At 44.9% G+C, this 19,743-nt stretch overlaps 1 protein-coding gene across 1 annotated transcript in view; it reads left to right on the forward strand.

The window, feature by feature from the left end:
- TMEM178B (transmembrane protein 178B) overlaps nucleotides 1–14,658 on the forward strand; it is a 407,053-nt gene extending 392,395 nt beyond the window's left edge. Inside the window, exon 4 of the mRNA XM_017891080.1 lies at nucleotides 14,311–14,658. Within this exon, the coding sequence (XP_017746569.1) occupies nucleotides 14,311–14,561 (251 nt within the window). The 3' untranslated portion in view covers nucleotides 14,562–14,658. The remainder of the gene's footprint in view (nucleotides 1–14,310) is intronic.
- Nucleotides 14,659–19,743: the final 5,085 nt, after the last annotated feature.

The raw sequence follows: 19,743 nt of genomic DNA on the forward strand, positions 1-19,743 counted from the left end.
AGGAATTCAAATGCAATGATAGATCTATGTGTCCTGGGCCTCATGCCAGCCCTGGGGGGGTGATGCAGCTTTCTTTGCAAAAGCCTTGCATGGTACTAGAAGATGAATGGCCGGAGCAACCAGGAAGATGCAGTGCCAGAAAAGGTCTGCAGGAAGTTCTGTATTACTGTAAGTCTCATTCCCCAGCAAGAAACCCAGGGCAAGGTTTCCCTCTGCCCTACGGATTCTCCAAGTTTGCTCCATGGACCATTGTCATTCACCAGAAAGAGTTGGCTAGAACAAGGCGAGAGAAGAAAAGCAGGGGCAGGAAGATGGCACGCTCTAAGTGGCTTCACTCTTGGAAGCACACTAATCACAGCTTGAGGATGCTCCTTCCTGCACAGCTGTAGGTGCCACTCTCAGTTTAGTTAAGAAGCCAGTTGGATCCCACTAACTCTCAGCTCTGAACCAAGGCCCAGATAGATAAGAAGCTGCAAAGATTCACTTGGAAAAAATATGGGATGGTACACTCTTAATTCATTTCCTTTCCAGAACTCTCCTTCCCATCCTACATAGAAAGCTCAGAGCAGATCTTCACAACTTTTCATTTCACAGAACGTGAAATATCCAAGGCCAGGTGAGCCAAGTGGAGTGGGCTAGAGGTTACTTCCCCTGGAGGATTGTTTTTTCAATGAAAGCAGTGGAAGCAAGTGGAATGGATGGTTCTCAGATATTTCTGCAGCCAAATAATTTGAGGCTTTACAGCAAAATCAAATGTTTGCACTGTCACATGCTTTGAGACCTTCAGCAAATTATTTAGCTTGGGATGACTATGTCAATTACATAATTTATTTGCTGTATGTATCCTAATACATATACTCGTATAAAGATGTGTATATGTATAATTTTCATGGGCATATATATGTATGTATGTGTGTACATGTGTAGATCTATATAATCTCACAGCAACCCCAAGAGATACAGAAGATACAGAAACTGAGGCTGAACTTAATTCAGCCTGTTCCTGAATTAATCACTGTGACTACAGAATGGCTTCCTCATAAGAAAGAATAGTGTTGGTGTTTTAACCAAAGGAAGAAAGAAGGAGCGTATGCTATGTAGATTAAAACTAATAAAAATGCCACTCTCACAGTCATTTAATAAGAAAGTGTGGTGTCACCATCAATGACAGCTCTGTATTCCAGAGAAGCCAGGGTCAGAACCTCTGTAGCGCTTAAAAAAGGTCCCCAACTTGGATATTTACTGCAGGATTCTTTGTAATACTGAAAAATGTGCAACTGTGCAGACATCCGTCAGTGTGGAGGAATGGTAAATTTGGTACATGCCTACAGTGTAACGTATTTCGTGGTTAAGAGTTGATGTATAGGCATGGAATGCTATCAAAAGAACATTAAGTGGTCAAAGCTAGATACAGAAGAGTAGGTATGATTTTATAGGTATAAAACTTACAAGAATATATACAAACAAAGAAAAATGGAAAGAGTACACACCAAACTGTTGGCAGTGTTGGTTGAAAGTCAAGTAGGAAGAAGGACAGCATCTATTCGAGTCATGTATGCCTTTCTAGATAGATGGCGACCTTTTCTCTCAACTTTTATTACTTTTGTTTGTTTGTTGTTTGTTTTTTGAGATGAAATCTTGCTCTGTAGCCCAGGCTGGAGTGCAGTGGTGCGATCTTGGCTCACTGCAACCTTCGCCTCCTGGGTTCAAGTGATTAGCCTGCCTCAGCCTCCTGAGTAGCTGGGATTACAGGTGTGTGCCATCACACCCAGCTAATTTTTGTATTTTTAGTAGAGACGGGGTTTCACCATGTTGGTCAGGCTGGTCTCAATCTCTAGACCTCGTGATCTGCCCACCTCAGCCTCCCAAAATGCTGGCATTACAGGCGTGAGCCACCGCACCCGGCCTATTACTGTTACAATCGAGAAAAATAATGAATTAAAAGTAAGAGAGCAAACATTTCTTAAAAGGTCCCCAATTCACATTCTACAGCTATTTCCAGCACTTCTCTTATGGCTAGTTCCTTTTTCACATCCTATTTGAGATATGAGCCTAACCAGCTTCTTCACAGACCCACCAATGTCATCATGTACCCCCACTGGAGGCTGTAAACTCTTGGATCTAGGAAATAAGTTCCATTACCAAGGAGGGTCTGTCTCAGAAGTGTATCTTGAGATCCTTCCAAGTTCCATGCTTCTGGTTCTGACAAAGTCCACAGAATGAAGGGTCATGAGTAAGCACTTCCTCTGTTCTCCTTTGAGAGCAATTGCTCCCGGGGTAGCATTTACAAACCTGGGGTGGGATTGAAGGAGAATGGAGTGGGTGATGGAAATGAAAACAGCAAACTTTTTTTGTCCTTGAGAACAATTTTTCTTCAATCTCACTTAAAGCTTTCCATTTCTAATATTATACCTTACATGTAGAAAGCAATTTTAACTCTTCACATTCATTATCATGGCTCTTCAAAATAATCCTGCAGAGAGGGTATTGTTCTGATGCTGAATTCCTGCAAAAAAAAGAAAACTGCTTTCTGAAATCCAAGGTGTCCATTGAAACACAAGGAAGGTGTGTACGTGCAAGGGTGCATGCACCTGTGCGCGTGCACACGCACACACACAAACACAACAATGTAATACACAAACACAACAATGTAATACACAAACACCTCAGCAATTACATAACAATTTAAGAAAGGGGAATGAGGGGACAAGGTATAGTGTGTTTACTTCATTCTCCTTTAGGTTTCTATTTTTTTTTTTTTTTTTTTTTTTTTTTTAGACAACGTTTCACTCTTGTCACCCAGGCTGGAGTGCAATGGCACAATCTCGACTCACCGCAACCTTTGCCTCCCGGATTCAAGCAATTCTCCTGCCTTAGCCTCCCAAGTAGCTTGGATTACAGGCATGACCGCCTCTCCTGGCTACTTTTGTATTTTTAGTAGAGATGGTGTTTCTTCATGTTGGTCAGGCTGGTCTTGAACTCCTGACTTCAGGTGATCCGCCGCCTTGGCCTCCCAAAGTGCTGGGATTACAGGCATGAGCCACCATGCCTGGCCAATGTTCATATTTTTAGTTATAAGCTGCACAGCCTAGAAATCCCATTTGTCCAAGTGATGGGATTGAATGCTCAGTGCTGTGTGTGATACTAAAGGAGACACCACCACCACACCAGTTCTTGAGAAATTCACAGGCTAGCTGAACACAAACTAAAACAAAGAATAGGAGGTGCAATTCATTGGTAGGTTGCTGTTTCGGACCATAAAAGTTTTAAAATTTCCGTAAAAGTGTGGATAATCTCGTGCTAGGCATACTTGGGGAAGATATCTTGGGAGATTCAGGACTAGGATTAGACCATAATGGGTAATTTCAAAGACTCCGTATAGACCGCAGGGAGGATGAGAATTTCAGACTCCAGTCCAGGAGACAGGACAATGGCACTTAGACCTTAATCAATTCCCATTGTAATGAAACCGTTTGAACACCCTGCCAATGTCCCCTTCTATTTGCTCAGCCCTTGGGATGGCTTCAGAAGTTTATAAACGCTCTAGCTTCAGTGTAGAGGCTACCAGGGCCACTGATCTTGTGACCCAATCTAAACATACACCCAAAAGAACAAGTGGATTGATGGGAGCTGAGTGGAAGTGAGCATAATTACCTGGGTGAGGGAGATTAGATGGAGAGAAAAAAAAAAAAAAAAAAAAGAACACAAGATGCCTAACAGCTATTATTTTCTATGGCTATGTTAGATACATGTTCTGGCTACAGGATGGCCACAAGGTCTGGCCACACAGATATTCTTATTTCATCCTGTGTTGCAAAGTAATATTAATACACCAATTACTGTATATTCACCTGTTGTATTACTTTGTCAGGGGTGCTACGACAAAATATCACAGATCGGGTAGCTAGAACATTAAAAATTAATTTTCTTACAATTCTGGAATCCAGAAGTCCAATCTTAAGGTGTCAGCAGGGTTGTCTTCTCTGAAGCCTCTCTCCTTTGACTTGCAGACGGCCTCCCTCTTCTGCCTCTGCACAAGGCCGTCCCTCTGCGTGTGCACGTACCTGGTGTCTCTTTGTATGTCCCAACCTCCTCCTCTTATAAGGACACCCGTCGAATTGGATTAGGGCCCACCCTAATGGCCTCATTTTAATTATCTCTTTAAGAGCCCAATCTCCAAATATAGTCACATATGAAATACTAGGGGTTAGGGTTTCAACATATGAATTTTTCAAGGGCAAAATTCCTGTGTTTCCATGGCCATCCGTAGATACGTAAAAACCAAGGGAGAAGACTCCGGGTTCTATGATAGGAATCTGGACATACTCTCTTTGGAACTGAGACCAGCCTCTATGGATGGACCAGTCCCCGTAGTGGCTTGAGTTGGGATGCTGCGTTGCTATAGAATGCTCACACCTGGGTGCAGAGCAGCCGTGTCGTGTATAGACACAGCCTCAGGAACACAAACCCTGCTTGCCCCAGAGGCTTGACTCCCGAATTCTACTCCTGGCAGTGTCTGCCTAGAGCCTTTGCACAGCTTGCAGAATCATCAGTGATTTTTGCCCCAACCCCATCCCTCTCAGCATGTTCTCTTTCTGAACACATCCACCCTCCCCTGCCTTATCCCGACAAATCCCTAAGGCGCCTTTGATGTAAAACCCTGTGACCTGCCTGTTGAGCGCTGATGATGCAATCGTGTATAATTCAACAGTAATTTATATTCCGTGCAGGTCTGAACAAAGCTATAAAGTGCTCTCGAGAGCTAAATGCGGCTGAAGCATTTAATCTAAGCAAAGGCAGGGTTTTGTATCATCCACTTCCCAGGATGGATGTGCCACTGTGGAAGGAGGAGGCGCTCTCCTTCTGTTTGCTGATTTGCTTCTTGTTGGTTTTAAAGATTGGAGAGCGGATAGAGGGAGGTGTCTCATGGAGGACTTGGCTGCTGCTTCTCTGACCTCCCTGACATGCACACCCACGTGGGTGTTTCTGCAGAGCCTGCCTTGCAGTGACCTGTAGGGCTCCAGTCAGAACAGAGGCCCTGTCACCACATAGCAACAAGGGAGGAAGCCAGGATTGGGGATCTGCAGACACCATTCCTCATTCCCAGGAGCAGAAACTGTCACACAGATGGATATCTGGCTCTAGAAACCTGTAGAAGTTGTCCACCAGTGAAGTTGTGGGCACAACTTGGTCACATAAGGAATAGATATTTGGGCAAATGCCTGTGCACACAATGTGTAACTGCCCTGAATCTCCATGAGAAGCCTCGTGAGGGCCTCGGTTTCCTAGGAGACGGCTTCTTGAATTAGTAAGAGCATTTCTGCTGCCTAGCCTGAGGCCTCAATTTTGATGCTGTTTCTCCACAGGGTCCATCGCTGTGTCATGACTGCCGTGGCTTCTCTGAGAATCCCCAAGTGGAGTGGAAACACATGTTCTAGCCTCCCCTTTCTGTGTAGGCTAACCCAGCAACAAGCAGACAGGAAGCACCGCCTTGTCCACCTTATACACTTGCAATTAGCACTCAGAGTGAGCTGAGCAGGGAGTTAGCTCCGTAACTCTGAATATCAACTCAGAAATATTTTGGTTATTAACCTTTAAGGTGGTACTGGGAAAGAGCCATTGTTGGGCTGGCTGACTAATAGTTCCCTGGTGACATTTCAGGGTGACAAAAGAATTAGCTGCTCCCCAAGAATGCTATCCCTGCCTGGCACTGCCTAACATTAGCGACACATTCCAGGGATCCAAGTTTCTGTTTTCTCTGGCTACCCGGTGGTGCTTTCTAACTTTCAAGCAGGGATTCACTGATGTCATCATTACAACACTACCTATTGGCCCCAGAGCAGAAAGCGGGACTGTGAGGAAACAGCAGAGAGCGTGGCTGATTGGACTTTCTTAGCCCAGGACTTTGTAATTTTAGGACTGAAAGTCCCACGTTCCAGGCGCCATCCTCCCTCAAGTTGCAGGCAAACTAGAATGGTTGGTCACCCTACTAGGGAAGCAAGACTTTGGAGGAATAAAACAAGTAAGGAACTTACGGAAATTTGGGCTTATGGAGGTAGCACTAAAAATTTGTGTGTGGCAAGGGAACACCTTGAACATGTCCCTGGGGATGGGGTATAGAAAGAAGGAAATAATCACATGAACCAGTCGTGCGAGTTCAAGTCAGAGGAGAGCAGGATGTTGCCAGCAAGGATGTGTGATGTGGGGAGAGAGGAAAGCTGGGAACTGCAGGACTGGAAAGACCAGTGGAGGGTGGGAAGGAGTGAGGGGGAAGCCTGGAGCCAGGGCAGCTTGGAAACTGAGGGAAGAGATATCCAAGCACGAGGAAGTTGTCAGATAGTCAAAAAACTAAAATTAGCAAGAAAACTAGAAGCTAATATTTGGCAACCAGGGAAATACGAATGGGGGATAGCAGCAATGTGAACGTGAAGGAGACGGAGGAGGAAGCTATGTTTGGTGCTGTGACAAGGAGTGAGTAATCTGGGCATGAAACTGGCTTTCACCCTCACAGTGTGGAGGGGTCCTGGGGGAGTAGCAGGTCCAGAGCACTGAGACTATCCTCCCCTCTTCAGCCAGGTGTTGACAAGGGCTCAGAGATGGGAGTTGTAAGGTGACGTTGTAGATGTGATTCCTGAAACAGCTTCAGGAGAGGACAGTCATCAAAGGAAGCAGGTGGTGCCTCTGAGCCAACACAAGGAAGAATGTGTGTTTACATAGCCCGTTCCCCACCTCAGCCATGCCTTCCTACTCACAGGTGTTTACAGACGGGGACACCGGAGCTCAGGGGTCTGCAGGGTGCTGCTGCTTATATGTCAGCAGGTCTTAACAGCACAGCTCTCAGCCTGCAGCTACTTGGGGTGGTGCCATCCCTTCTTCTAAGTGGACTCCTGAACTCTGAGCCAATGCCAGTGAGAGTTCTGGCACAGAAAGGGTAATTAGTTTTCATTTCTCATTCCAACCAGCTGCGACTGGTTGGCTGCAGCTAGCTGCCTGGAGGGCTGGGTTGAGTAGGAGTCTGAGGTCCCTTCCAAAACCAGCAGGAAGAGGGTTGAGAACAATTTGCTGTTTCTGCCAAAGGCACAGCCTTGCCACCCACAGAGTAGCCACTGGACTTTGCCATCCAAAGGACAGTTCCTCCAATGACCTACCTTAGCTCCCCTCGCAGATGGACAAAGCTGATGATTTTCAAAAATGTTTATGTCACTAGAATTCTGTCTTCCAATGCAATTTCACATGGAAACAGATCAAACCAAAGCTATTCTGGCCAAAGAAAAGAGAGGGTTAGGAGTCTCTTCTACTTCCTGCCCTCCTTCCCAGTGGCAGCTCCTGAGGTGCCCCCATGGATCAGGGTTTGAAAACCACTGGGGGAGGTGCTACTTCCAAAGAAGGCCAGGGAGTGTCTGAGAGAATGACATTTGAGCTGAGATCTGAGCAGAGCTGGAGGATGGCCATTCTGGGCCTAGGAACAGCCAGTGCAAAAGGCCTGAGGTAGGGCAACCTTCACTGGCTTGAGACACAGAATGCTCTCTAGTGTGGCCAGAGTGTAGGGAGGGTGGGAGTCAGGGTGATAAATGAGGCTGGCTAGGTAGGCGGGATGCACTCAGGTACGGCCAGATGTGCAGGATACAGGAATACGGGCATTTGGATTGTGTTCTGAGTGTGATAGGAAGCTATTGGAGGGTTTTAAGCAACAGAGAATCATAATCTGATTAATTTTTTAAAATACCACTGGGTACTCTTTGAGGGCAAAACTAAAAGGCAGGACTCCAGTGATCTGTTACAGCGGTCTGTGTGAGAAATGCCAGAAGCATGAGCCAGAGGGTAGCAGCAAGCCTTTCAGAGGTTAGAAGCGTAGTAAGGGTTGTCTGTGAGCGTGCCGTCGTATCGCAGGCACAGAGCCCTAGGACAATGGGGCACTGAGGTGAAAGGAGGGATGCTTTCCAGACCTAGCGGGGACCCTTTTCTGTTTATGGTCTGCAGAAACCCTGTGCCTCCTTCAAGACCCTATTCCTGTGGGAAACCCTCCCCGACCCAGCATTATCATCAGTAGTTGAGTATAACTTACCAGTTGCTACTGGGTATTTATGACTTATGCTTTTCCTAGAGACTACTAGACTTGGGAGGGAAGTCCTCTCCTCCAGCTCCTGATTTTACAGATGAGGGACCCACCATTCAGGGCTGATAACAAACTCAGGTCTCGTCAGCCTCAGTCTGATACTATTTTCACTTCATCGTCAACTTTTCATTTATGCATGTCTCATATCCCTGCCTAGAGCATAAGCTTTTTAAAAAAGCTTTTTATTTTAGATTAAAGATTAATACTCATTTTAGATTAATTAAAGATTCTTAAGGGCAGGGATCATGTCTTATTCTTTCTTTTATGTCCCTAGCATGTATCATAAAGCTTGATCCAAACATAGAAGTTCAACAAATATTTGCTGATTTGCTGTTCTGCATACTAAGGTACCCACAGCCACAGGAATGTCTCCCTCCTTCCCCATCATCACAGTTACTACGCCACCAGTGCCACCAATGCCACCAATGGCCCCTCCCCAAGACCTGACCTTGCTTACCACCAGCCACCACTCCTACTGTCATGACGGCCCTGGCCAGTGTTATGCCTGGCACTGCTTACAGCCAGTGTGTGCAGCACACAGCAGAGCCCAGCTCCCAAAGGAAGGGTTGGGGGCAGAGTTCTTTTCTTGTTGTTGTTACACCATGACTACAGTTAGTGTTGGAGTCTGATTGGGATGGGGCCCAAACCCCAGTTCATAGTGGGCTTTCCTAAGAAGATATGACTATGCATTATTACTATTGATTCTAGTTCTTCGATCCTCACTTATATATCAATAAATGCTCATGTGAAATACAGTGACAGATCCCGAAGACTTAGCCCCAGAGGCCATGGTCTGTTCCTGCTGGGGAGAGCAGGACTTTATCTTTCCCATAGAGGGGATGCATACGGACTCTTTTCTGAGCAGAAGCCCCCTCATCTGCATCAGTAGCTCTCCCCAGGCCTGTGCCACTTGCACAAGGGACTGCTGCACTTTGGGTAAATGGAGGAGGTTGCAGTTCCCCATGTTGTAATATCTATTACTGTCCTTTAATTGAGACATCTTTTCCAGCAGAGCCATTTAAAATATTTTCCTAGACGACCTGCCCCCTAACCTCAGCTAGTCAATGGGGAGGAGTTTTGAACCCCACACTCCCCAGTTTGCCACCAAACCATAGGCAGAGAGTTGCGTTCATCACACTAGACAGAAATCTGTGTCAGTCAGGGTCCTTGCCCATATGTCTCCCCTTTATCCCCCTCTCTATGGGATTCAATCAATGTTGGTCAAAGCATATCATTCCTTAAACTGTCAGAATATGGTGCTGAGTAGGAATGGCACCACATTATTCATTCAGTCCCTTTATCGAGGATCTACTATGCACCTACATTTATCTATTTCTAATTACTAGTACACATGTTCAAATTTGAACTTCTATGTGAAGAGGCACATAAAAATATAAATTATTGGCTAGGTGTGGTAGCTCACACTTATAATCCTTATAAGCCCAGAAATTTAGGAGGCCAAGGTGGGTGAATTGCTTGAGCCCAGGAATTCGAGACCAGCCTGGACAACATGGTGAAACTCTGTCTCTACAAAAAAATTAAAAATTAGCTGGGCATGGTGGCATGCACCTGTAGTCCCAGCTACTAGGGAGGCTGAGGTGGGACGATCACTTGAGCCCTGGAGGCAGAGGTTGCAGTGAGCTATGATTGCACCACTGCATTCTAGTCTGGGAAATAGAATGAGAACCTGTCTCAAAAAATGTATATATTAAAAACATATAAACCCTTACTCATAACAGAAAACAGTAGCATGTATGGAAATTAATCAAACCTCTTCCAACTCTTCCCTCTTTGACACATGGAATTTCCGAGCAAGTTGTATCAATGGTCTACGTTAAGGGCCATCTCAAGTGGGAGCCATAAAAGTGTTTTCCCATCTTTGGGGATATTGACAAGAGCTAACAGAAGGAATTTCAAAAGGTTCCACAGTTACAGAGCAACCAACAGGAAGTAAAGGCAGGAAGATTCCTCATCAACTCCGTTAGTATAGCAGAACAGCAAGATGAAAGTTATGAAGAAGTCGAGTCATTTTCTACTGGTACTTAGGTCCACCTGGACCTTATCCCTTCACTCCCCATTCATCAGCCACATCCTTTGTGTCTTGCCTGCCCTGTTGTTTAATATGGCATGATAATCATGTATATTCAGCTTCATCAGCTACTGTCAGCTTGGGAAGACCACAGTTTCCTTGAGGTCGATCTCCTGTCTCAGAACAAATGACTAGACTTCACCAGCATAGAATGGCTTTTGATAAGAAGAAATTTCTCCATTTCTTTAAGTATCCTCTGTAGAAACAGCTTATATAAAGTCCTTCGGTGACCTCAATCCCATCCACAGCTTCAGTTTATGAGATGATGACTCATTCCACATTTCTGGCTGAGAACTTTCTCTCAGGCTCCAGATCCATGTTTCCAAATGCCTTGAACATCCCAAGGGTCGCTTGAACTTGATCTCACCTCACTGTCCCCCATTTCTGTCCTAAATCTAAATTTTAGTAAATTATAGCATTACACATCCAATTATAGGTTCACAAACCAGCAATTGGAAGCATCCACAGCAGGTGAGGCACAGGCAGGCTGGCTTTGGTCTGCTGGAATTTGGTTTATTTGAAAGTAACGCCAAGACACAGCTTCCTCTTGCTCTCTCACCCCAGGCAATTGCTCTTGCCTTGGCTGTGTCCTGCAGGCTGCCTCATTCTCCTCTCCTGCCCCTGCTTCTACCCACCTGGAATCACTTCTCCAGGTCATACAAAGCACCTTTGCCCCACACAAGGATTCAAGCAGGCTGACCAACAGGAGTCATCTTGAGGAACTTGTAAAAACTATAGATTCCCACCCTCTGATTCAGGGAGTCTAGGCTGAGACTTAATCCAACCTGGGGACCATCAGAGAATTCAGTCTGAGCCCTAGTGCACAACATGAAAAAAACTATGATGTTCTGTAACTCCCACAAGTTTGGAGTACTGTTCTCACAAGCACTGATGGCACTACGCACGCGCATCACACACATGCACAAATGCATCCACACACATGCACAAATACAAATGCATACATGTGTGACACAAATACATTTTAGTCATACTGTCACTGTGCCCAGGTCACCTTCAGTTGTTTCTACAAATAATCATTGAGTAAACAATCATCCACTAAGCCATTCGGAGCTCCCAGCTCTGCTCCCACCTTGCCAGACCCTTCCACCGTCTCCCTGATGACCGCGGCAACCTCCTAACTGGTCTCCCTACCTCTGGGCTGCCCTCTACACTTCTGACTTAGTGGTCTTTGGAAATGCGGATTGAAGTCACCAAAGTGCCAAGACCCTACATAAAGCTCAAACTTCTCAGCTCTGAAAACAGTGCTTGCCCAGTATCTGGGGCTTCATTTGGTCTGCCCTCCGACAGCCACTCCTCAGTGTACCCTCACCATAGACATCTTCATATCTAAATCTTACACATGTCCATGCCTAAATATTTGTCCCCAGGTGGGAGTATTTTCTTAACTTAAAATGAAATTACTAGGATGAAGGTATGAGTATTTTAAAAATCACTTTTCTGCAAGGAAATACTAGCTTACACTCCCCGCTGGAGTCTATGGGACGATCTATTTTACTGCCCCCTTACTAGTTTTGGAGATGATCTTTAAAAAACAAACAAACAAAAAAAGCAAAGCAACAACAAAATAAAACACAATGTTGCTGATTTGATAGATTATCATTATGCTTTTAATTTTCAATTCTTTGGTTATTGGTAAAATTGACCATTTTTCACATGTACTATCCGTTTTTATTTCTTCCTCTGTGATCTGGGCTTTGGCCGATTAAGTTTTATCTTTCTCCAGTAAAAACTTGTTTCAAATCCTATAGCTCCAAAGTGTGGTCATTGAGCCAGCAGCATCAGCATGTCCCAAGAACTTCTTCAGGATGCAAATTCTCAGGTCCCTACCCCAGACCTCCTGAACCAGAAACTGTGGGTGTGGGGCTCAGCGATCTGCTTTGAGTCCTCCAAAACGATAAACTGCCCTAACCCATGCCAAATGAGGGAGAAGGCATCTGGAACCTAGGTCTAGTGCAACAAAGGAAACCTGTGAAATGATCCACCTTGTCTGGCACCAGTTGTAAATAGTACAGTGGATGAGACTGCACGCTCTGGAACTAGCTTGCCTGAGTTTGTAACCTGACTCTGCCAGTTACTAACTGTGTGATCTTAGACTTAAGCTCTCTGGGCATCAATGTCCTCATCAGTAAAATGGGGATAATATAACCCACATCTTAAGAGTTGTTTTATGAATTAAGGTTTCAATACACGCCACATACTCAGTGAGGCAGCGTCGTTGTCTGGGGTAATTATCCAACATCTGTCATCTCACACCAGGACGCAGACACACAGAAGTGGGTTTAGGAGCGGAGGTTTAATAGGCAAAAGAAAGAGAAAGAATAGGTTTCTCTCTCGCAGAGAGAGAAGGGCGCCCAAGTGGGACTTCCAGTCTGTGGCGAAGTGCATAGGGTTTTATAGACTAGCTTGAGGCGACGGCATCTGATTTACATAGGGCTCAAAGATTGGTTGAACCAGGTGTGACATTTACATAGGGCATGATAAAGCTGGCCACCCCATCCTAATCTTTTCATTATGCAAACGGATTTTCTACCTGGTGGGTACCATCTTGTTTACTCCTTACTGTTCATGTGGTTGACAAAGAAAAGGGAAGATGCAGCCACCATGTTGAACATGCCTAACTCCCAGGTAGCCTTTTCCTATTGGCACAGCTGCTGGTATGCACCCGTGCAAGCTTCCAGCATGCTTATCCATGTCTGCAGCTCAATTTTACAGGCTGCTCGTTTGCTCAAAGAAATGATTTTGGGGCTGCTTTTTATTAAAAGGAAAACCTTACCGAGGACTTCTTTACCCTCACTATCTGCCTAAATAATTCATTTTTAGCCACTATATCATTAGCACAGTTCCTAGCACATAGCACTTAATACTTATTTTAGGGTCAACTGTGGCCATTTAAATTCTCATGAGCTTGTGAACCTCATTCTTCCACTCTATATTTTCTTCCTTGTCTTCCAGGAAGCTTCTGGAAAAAAATTAGGCTAGCTCTTAAAGAAACAAGGCTCAATCTTAAGGAAACTTGGCTGTTAGAAAACAAGAGTTTTAATAATAAATATAAAATGAAATGCACCTCCTTTTGTTCCTTCCCTGTAAAAATGCTTTTCCTTTTTTTTTCCTTCCATTGATCCAGCCCAGCCTTCCCAAACTCTACATCCTTCTTCTGCTCATTCCTCTCATATCAGTGGTTACACAAAGAACAGAAAATACAGCAAATCCAGAGGAAAGTTATTGAATTCATTTTAGGCACACCAAAAACTTGTTGTATTCGTTTAAAATGGGTTTATAATTCTAAACCATTTTATATCATTCTACCTCTTATAGCAGTTTTCTTATCAGAGACTGATATGAGTACTATTTTTAAGAGGACATCCCATCATCAATAAGTTTGTGAAATTCCTCATAAAGTAGGGTAGATGAGTTACCTTAATATTAATGTGGATGATGCGTGTTCATGGGTGAGAAGTCATGAGCAGGATTCCCCGTCTTTTGACTCTACCTCCTTCCCACTTTGTAAAGGATCTCATAGCATTAGCATTCCAGAGAGAACATTTTGGGAAATGTCTTATAGGAAAAAGGAAAATATTTCCAGGTTTTGGAAGAATTGTTGGTGAACAGGTTAAAGGAAAACCTAATACTGTATGAGTAAGTCATTATGTATAAGAAAAAGATTTTTTTTTTCTCTTTAAAGAAGTAGCAAACAGGAGGTGTTTTCCCTGTCTCCAAAGAAATACAATGAATTTAAAATGCTTTAGGAAAATGAACTGAATGCGCTTCTGCTCACTCTACCCCACACAAAATGCTCACGAGATATCTATTTAGTATCTTCCCAAAGGAGAGACTTCCCGAGTGTGTCCAAGAGTGGGCCATTATTGGAGAGTCATGAACTGGTGATCCTTTAATGTTATTCTCCTCTCTATGAATATTTCCAGATATTGACCTTGGTGATAACCTGCTCTTACCTAGACTTTCCATTTTTCCTCCTTAAAAAAATTGAAAATGTAATAATCTTAACTTTTCTCTTTCTCTCTCCCTCTCCTCTCCCCTTTCCTTCTTCATTTTCCCACCCCGTGTCTTTTCCCTTATCCTCCAGGAACCTTCTGCATCATTTCACTGTGCACCTGTGTGGCCGGGATCAACTTTGAGCTGTCACGTTACCCACGCTACTTGTACGGACTCCCTGATGATATCAGCCATGGCTATGGCTGGTCCATGTTCTGTGCATGGGGGGGCCTGGGCCTCACACTCATCTCGGGATTCTTCTGTACCTTGGCCCCTTCTGTTCAACCTGTCCCGAGGACCAACTGCCCTAAATCCAGACCCGAGAATGGGACAGTGTGCTAAAAAACAAACCCATACATACATATATATATATAAATATATATATATATATAATATACATATATAAAACAAAACTAAATCAAGACGATGCCAGTGCCAAGGTAGAGTTGAGTTGGCTCAGGCACCTGCATCTCGCCGGACTTTGTGTTGCCTCATCTCTGAGATGGGGAAAGTGTTTCCATCCTGTGGCTCTTCCATCGGTTCTTGACTTTTGGCTTCATGGTCTCTTGAAGACAGAGCAAACACCACCACTTGCGACCGCATCTTGATCCCCATCATTGGCAAGGACGGGGTGGTGAAGGGACATGGCAGGGGTCTGAGGCAGCACAGATGTAGAGAAGGAAGTGCCACCCACTGGGCCAACAGGAGAGGACGCCACCCCTAACCAGTCATATCACAGGGTAACAAAGCCCTTAGTTCCTAGAATGTAACCAAATCATTGAGGCCATTTTCAGAATCACTTCTTCTCCTGCTCTTCCTGTTCGGACTTCCTTCCCAGCCCACCAGCAACACACAAGGAGTGGAAGAGAAAACAAACTGAGAAGGACGTTTTCTCTTTGCTGCTAAACCTTTGGACAATGTTTCATAGGTGGGAAGGGAAGAGAACATGCTGAGAGGCAAGATCTGCATCAATGAAAGGACGCTTCGGTGGATGCTCAGACAACCCAGTCTTACCTTCCAGCTGCCTTACACCCAGTGAAACAAGAGGCCACCCTGTCCCCAGCCGCACCTGCACTCCCTGGGCAGACTGGAGCCTTGGAGTCATGCTGTGATGTGTGTGTGCGGGTGTGCGTGCATGTGTACTTTGGGCAGTTTCCTTTTTTTCTTTTCTACCTTTTAAATGGAAATACTGCATTATGACTGTTGTCTCTCTATCACTGTAGTGGTTTCATGGCCCCAGATAGAGGCCCAGAGACCTAGAAATTGTCATGAGGGACAGGCCTATAAGGGTGCCAATTCTGCAGCTACAGATCCCTGGAGCGGTGTGTGCGTGCGTGCGTGTGTGTGTGTGTGTGTCTGTGCGGTGGATGTTTCTTGAGTGTGGGGTCTTATTGTTTGTGTTACGTTTTTTTAAATTATTGTTTTTGGTATAGCTGAAATTTCCAGAGGGCAGAACCAAGAACAAAGCCACTGGGTCAGAGGACCCCTGTGGTTCTCCACATTACAGCTCTGGGACTCTGCATGATTTAGTCCTCTAATTTTGGAAGTTCAAGACACAGCTGGGCACATAGGCCATGAGAGAAGAGGGGGAACACACGGTTTGGGAGGGAGAAGGAATGTTGCTCTGGTTGCTGTTGTACAAGAACATAAACCAACAAGACCTTCACTCCCCATTATAGAAGCTGTCCTTTGTCACTGGACATCTCCCCTTTCCCTAGGGGTGACCTCTGTACAAGTGAAAGGAAGTAGGTCACATGCAGAGAGAGCACGTCCATTTCCCATGGGCTCAAGTTTGTATGATATTGTGTAAATTAATGCAGAACTCTTGACTCTTTCCATCCTCTTCCTTTCCCTCCTGATATTCAAGGCTATGAATCCCAAAATAACAGTCTTAGTGGCTAGCACCCAAACAGAGGTGGAATAAATCCACCCCAGTATCTTGGGCTCATTTGAGCAAATTAGCACTGCAGGTGCTGGCAAGCAAAGTCAGCCAGAGAGTTGCGAACACTGTAGGGGTGGGAGTCTGCTGGAGTGGGCTGGAGCCACTCACAGTCATCTCAGTGACCCTGCTGGTGCCCAATAGCTCTGGGGAGGCCAGGTGAGAATCCCTGAGCTGGTGTAGCTGTGGTCAGCTGTATAGCAGAGAATCCCATTGTTTCATAAACAAATATGCTTTGGGAGCTTTGCCAAGCACTCAGCAGCCTTCCTTCCACTGCTGTGTGATCTGTTTCATTTACCTGTCTTCCAACCCATCTTCCTACCACCCTCCTCCTTTTCTCACCTACTAACCACTTACCTTCTCTCTGTCTTCCACCCTCATCTGCTCCTTTGAACTGTGTGTGTGTAATTCATATCTGGATATGATATGACATCTGATGTGCATGAATGGGGTTGAGTGTGGGTCTCTCTGTATGTGTATCTCTCTGGTGCATTTTGTGTACGTTTGTGTCAGTACACACCTGCACACAGGTGTGGGTGCACTACTCAAGACTTCCTTACTGGGGACGCTGGTCAGCATCTGCAAAAGGTCTCATGTGTGAGTTCCCTGTGTGTGGGTGTACTGGGCGATAGGGTAAGGTGTATAATGGGAAAAGTTGTTAGCTTCCAGTTGGGGTTCTAAGGATTATTTTTAAAACAAATGATTTATTCTGTGAGAAGGGAAATAATTTTCAGGAAAACCCAGTTTTTTAATTGGGCATTTTATTTCTAATTTTCTTTGAAAAGAGGTTTCTCCCTTAAGGGGAAGGGCATACTTGGGCTTAAGGAAAAGTGAAGAAAAGTATCTCAGATTGAGAGGCCTTGTGTCTTCCTTCCAAGTGTCCTGAATGGGCTCTGCCAAGGAAGGGACAGACAGGTGTTCATGAGCATCCATTTGGGGAAGAGGGCTTGTCTATGACCACACTGAAATTCCAGCTTTTTTCCAGTTGCAGGAAAGAGGGGAAAAATTCTAAATGGGGAAATTTGCTATGAACCATTTAAACTTTTTGTAAGTAACCATGTTTGAGGATGCTGGCTCACAGACCTGTCATTATTTATATCCTCTTTTAAGAAAAAAATCCCATACTTTCAATGAATAGATTATCTGCTCTATCCAATTACTATCTTTGTGACAGACATTTAGCAAAGCTAACTGCATCCCTTTGAAACCCTGAGAGTTCCTGAAATCTTAGAAAGCTCCCAGGAAAGATGTAAACAACCTGGGCTCAACTCACCAGCCCAGAGCAGGGGCTTTGAGTGACTTCTTTGATAGTGGGGCCAGATAAGTACAAACACACTTTGGGATCTGATCCTGCTGGGAAGCAATACACGCCCAGCCACATGACCAGGATAGAGGCCCCATTCAGAGGGCAAGTCCTGGCCAGTGGGAGGACTTCTCAGGTGACCTTGATCCCTCTAGCATAAGGGCTTGATCACAGATTAAAACATGTGACTCAAACCAGTTACAGAAGCTTTCTGTCTGTGAGGTAGCTGAGGGAGATGAGGAGGAGGAAGAGAAGAGCCTTGACTTGTGAGGCTCTGTCAGTCAGACTCCGCTAACTCTGAATCAAAGTAGAACCCAACCTTATGAGGGCATTTAGGGTCAATGACCTCACTAAAGTCACCAGCCCCAACCCCAGGTCAAGTTCAAACTTCTTACTGGCATATGAACATGTATGTGCTTTGAGCTCCATGCAAGTCAACCTTGAGCCTGGGGCCCATTGCAACTTTTATTTCCTTCACTACTCTACTACATTGGGATTCAGGAAAGTGAGGTATTCTACCTAGAGAGAGGTCCCATATCTTTTTCTCCTTATTTTGGGAGTTAGGGTTTCTTCTTCTGTTTCCGTTTCCTCTCTCTCCACTCACTCCTACTTTCCTCATGCATCAACTTGGGTCAATTAAGATAGATAAGTGATTCATCTGTAGAGAGGCTCCTAGACTTCAAGCAGCCCCCTTCCTTGTTCATTGTGGCTGTAGGTTTTATAAGGAGGTCTGTGGCTCTCTGGCATCAAAATATGAAAAATAAAATCTGTGCCTGTTCCAGCTTCAATCCTCCTCCAAGCCTTAGCTTTTCAACAACCCTACCATTTCAACTTCAGGGATCATGGAGTCACAGAGACTGGACAACTCCTCCAAATCTAGACAAAGACTTCCTTAAGCACCCCGAGCCCAGGTGCATATCTTCCCATCAGGGATGGGTGGTCCTACCTAGCAATGTTTGCCTATCCTGTGACAAGAGGGAAGGATATCCCAAGACTCTGAGGCTAAGCCCTATATCTCAATATTCATCCACACTCATGATAAGATGCTGGAAACAAATGCACTATGTGTAGCTGTCTTGATTCGGTGGGAGGATGTGCTGCTTAGGTCTCCAAAGATGCCCACCTGGGTCAAATTCAGAATAATGAACTCAGGTACATCACCCAGAGGCATTTAGAATGGACTCTCTCTTCACCTGGATTATGCGCTGAGTGGTAACTGATTTTTCAAATATCTGGTGGAAGGAGTAGGAAGAGATACACTGTGGTCATCCTTTGGTGTGGTTTGTGAGGGATACTTGGTTGATTCTTGTAGTTAAAGTGAAGCTGCTTTTCTGAAAATGTTCCCTCTCTTCAGGGGACTCATCCATCCCAGGGGACACACCCAGCCCTTTCCAGGGAAATACGATGTTTCCAAGTGAGAGGTGATTTCAGTGCAAATAGAAAGAGCTGGTGCACAGCAGCGGGGTTGCCTTCCATGCCATCTTCCAGCTGGTGTGGGATAGAGTAAGGGGGCAGATTTGTAAGAACCCCACCAGAGTTGACATACACATGTGATTCTGGTGTCTGTCTCTCAAAGCTCTCAATGTCTGGGGCTGTGTTTGCCCTCTTTTCATTGATGCTGCCATGATGCAAAATGTTTCTTAAACGTTATTCCTAGTTCTTAGAATATGTGATTACTGAGTATTGGATTTCTTTCCTGAATAATACCTGCTCATTGTAGAATATGACAAAAATAAAATACAAAAAAGACTACAAGGTTGTTCATAATCAGGTCACTCTGAGGCATCTACCATGGGCCCAATCCAAATGGTCATGACTTCAAAACTTCCCCAATGAGTGCTTGTCTCTGGGTTGGCAGGTGGGTCCACGTGAGCAGTGCACAGCCACAGAACCACATTGGTCTGCGTCAAGTTGACCCTGTGTTCCTGGCAGCAAGAATGCAGGGCCCTGAGCCCCCACAGATAGCAAAGAGGCCTAAAAGTTTAATGCCAGACCTTAGGGGCAGGATAGAGCAGGGCTAAAAGATTTCTATTCGGGCATGTCTGCCTGCCTTTCTTCCTTTCTTCCTTCCTTCTTTCCTTCCTTTTCTTTCATTTTCTCTCTCCTTTTTTTTTTTTTTTTTTGGTCAGATGCCATCTCAATATAATCATAGAGGTAAGAATGCTGAAGCCAGAGTAACTCACTCATTAAGCTACACTTGTTTAACAGTTACTGTAAATGTCACTACAGCTCTGCATTGAAATGATTTGTGACTCTGGGCACTGTGTCTTCTCCATACTTGA

This window comes from Rhinopithecus bieti, unplaced genomic scaffold (genome assembly GCF_001698545.2).
Source record: "Rhinopithecus bieti isolate Rb0 unplaced genomic scaffold, ASM169854v2 scaffold_20175, whole genome shotgun sequence".
NCBI lineage: Eukaryota > Metazoa > Chordata > Mammalia > Primates > Cercopithecidae > Rhinopithecus > Rhinopithecus bieti.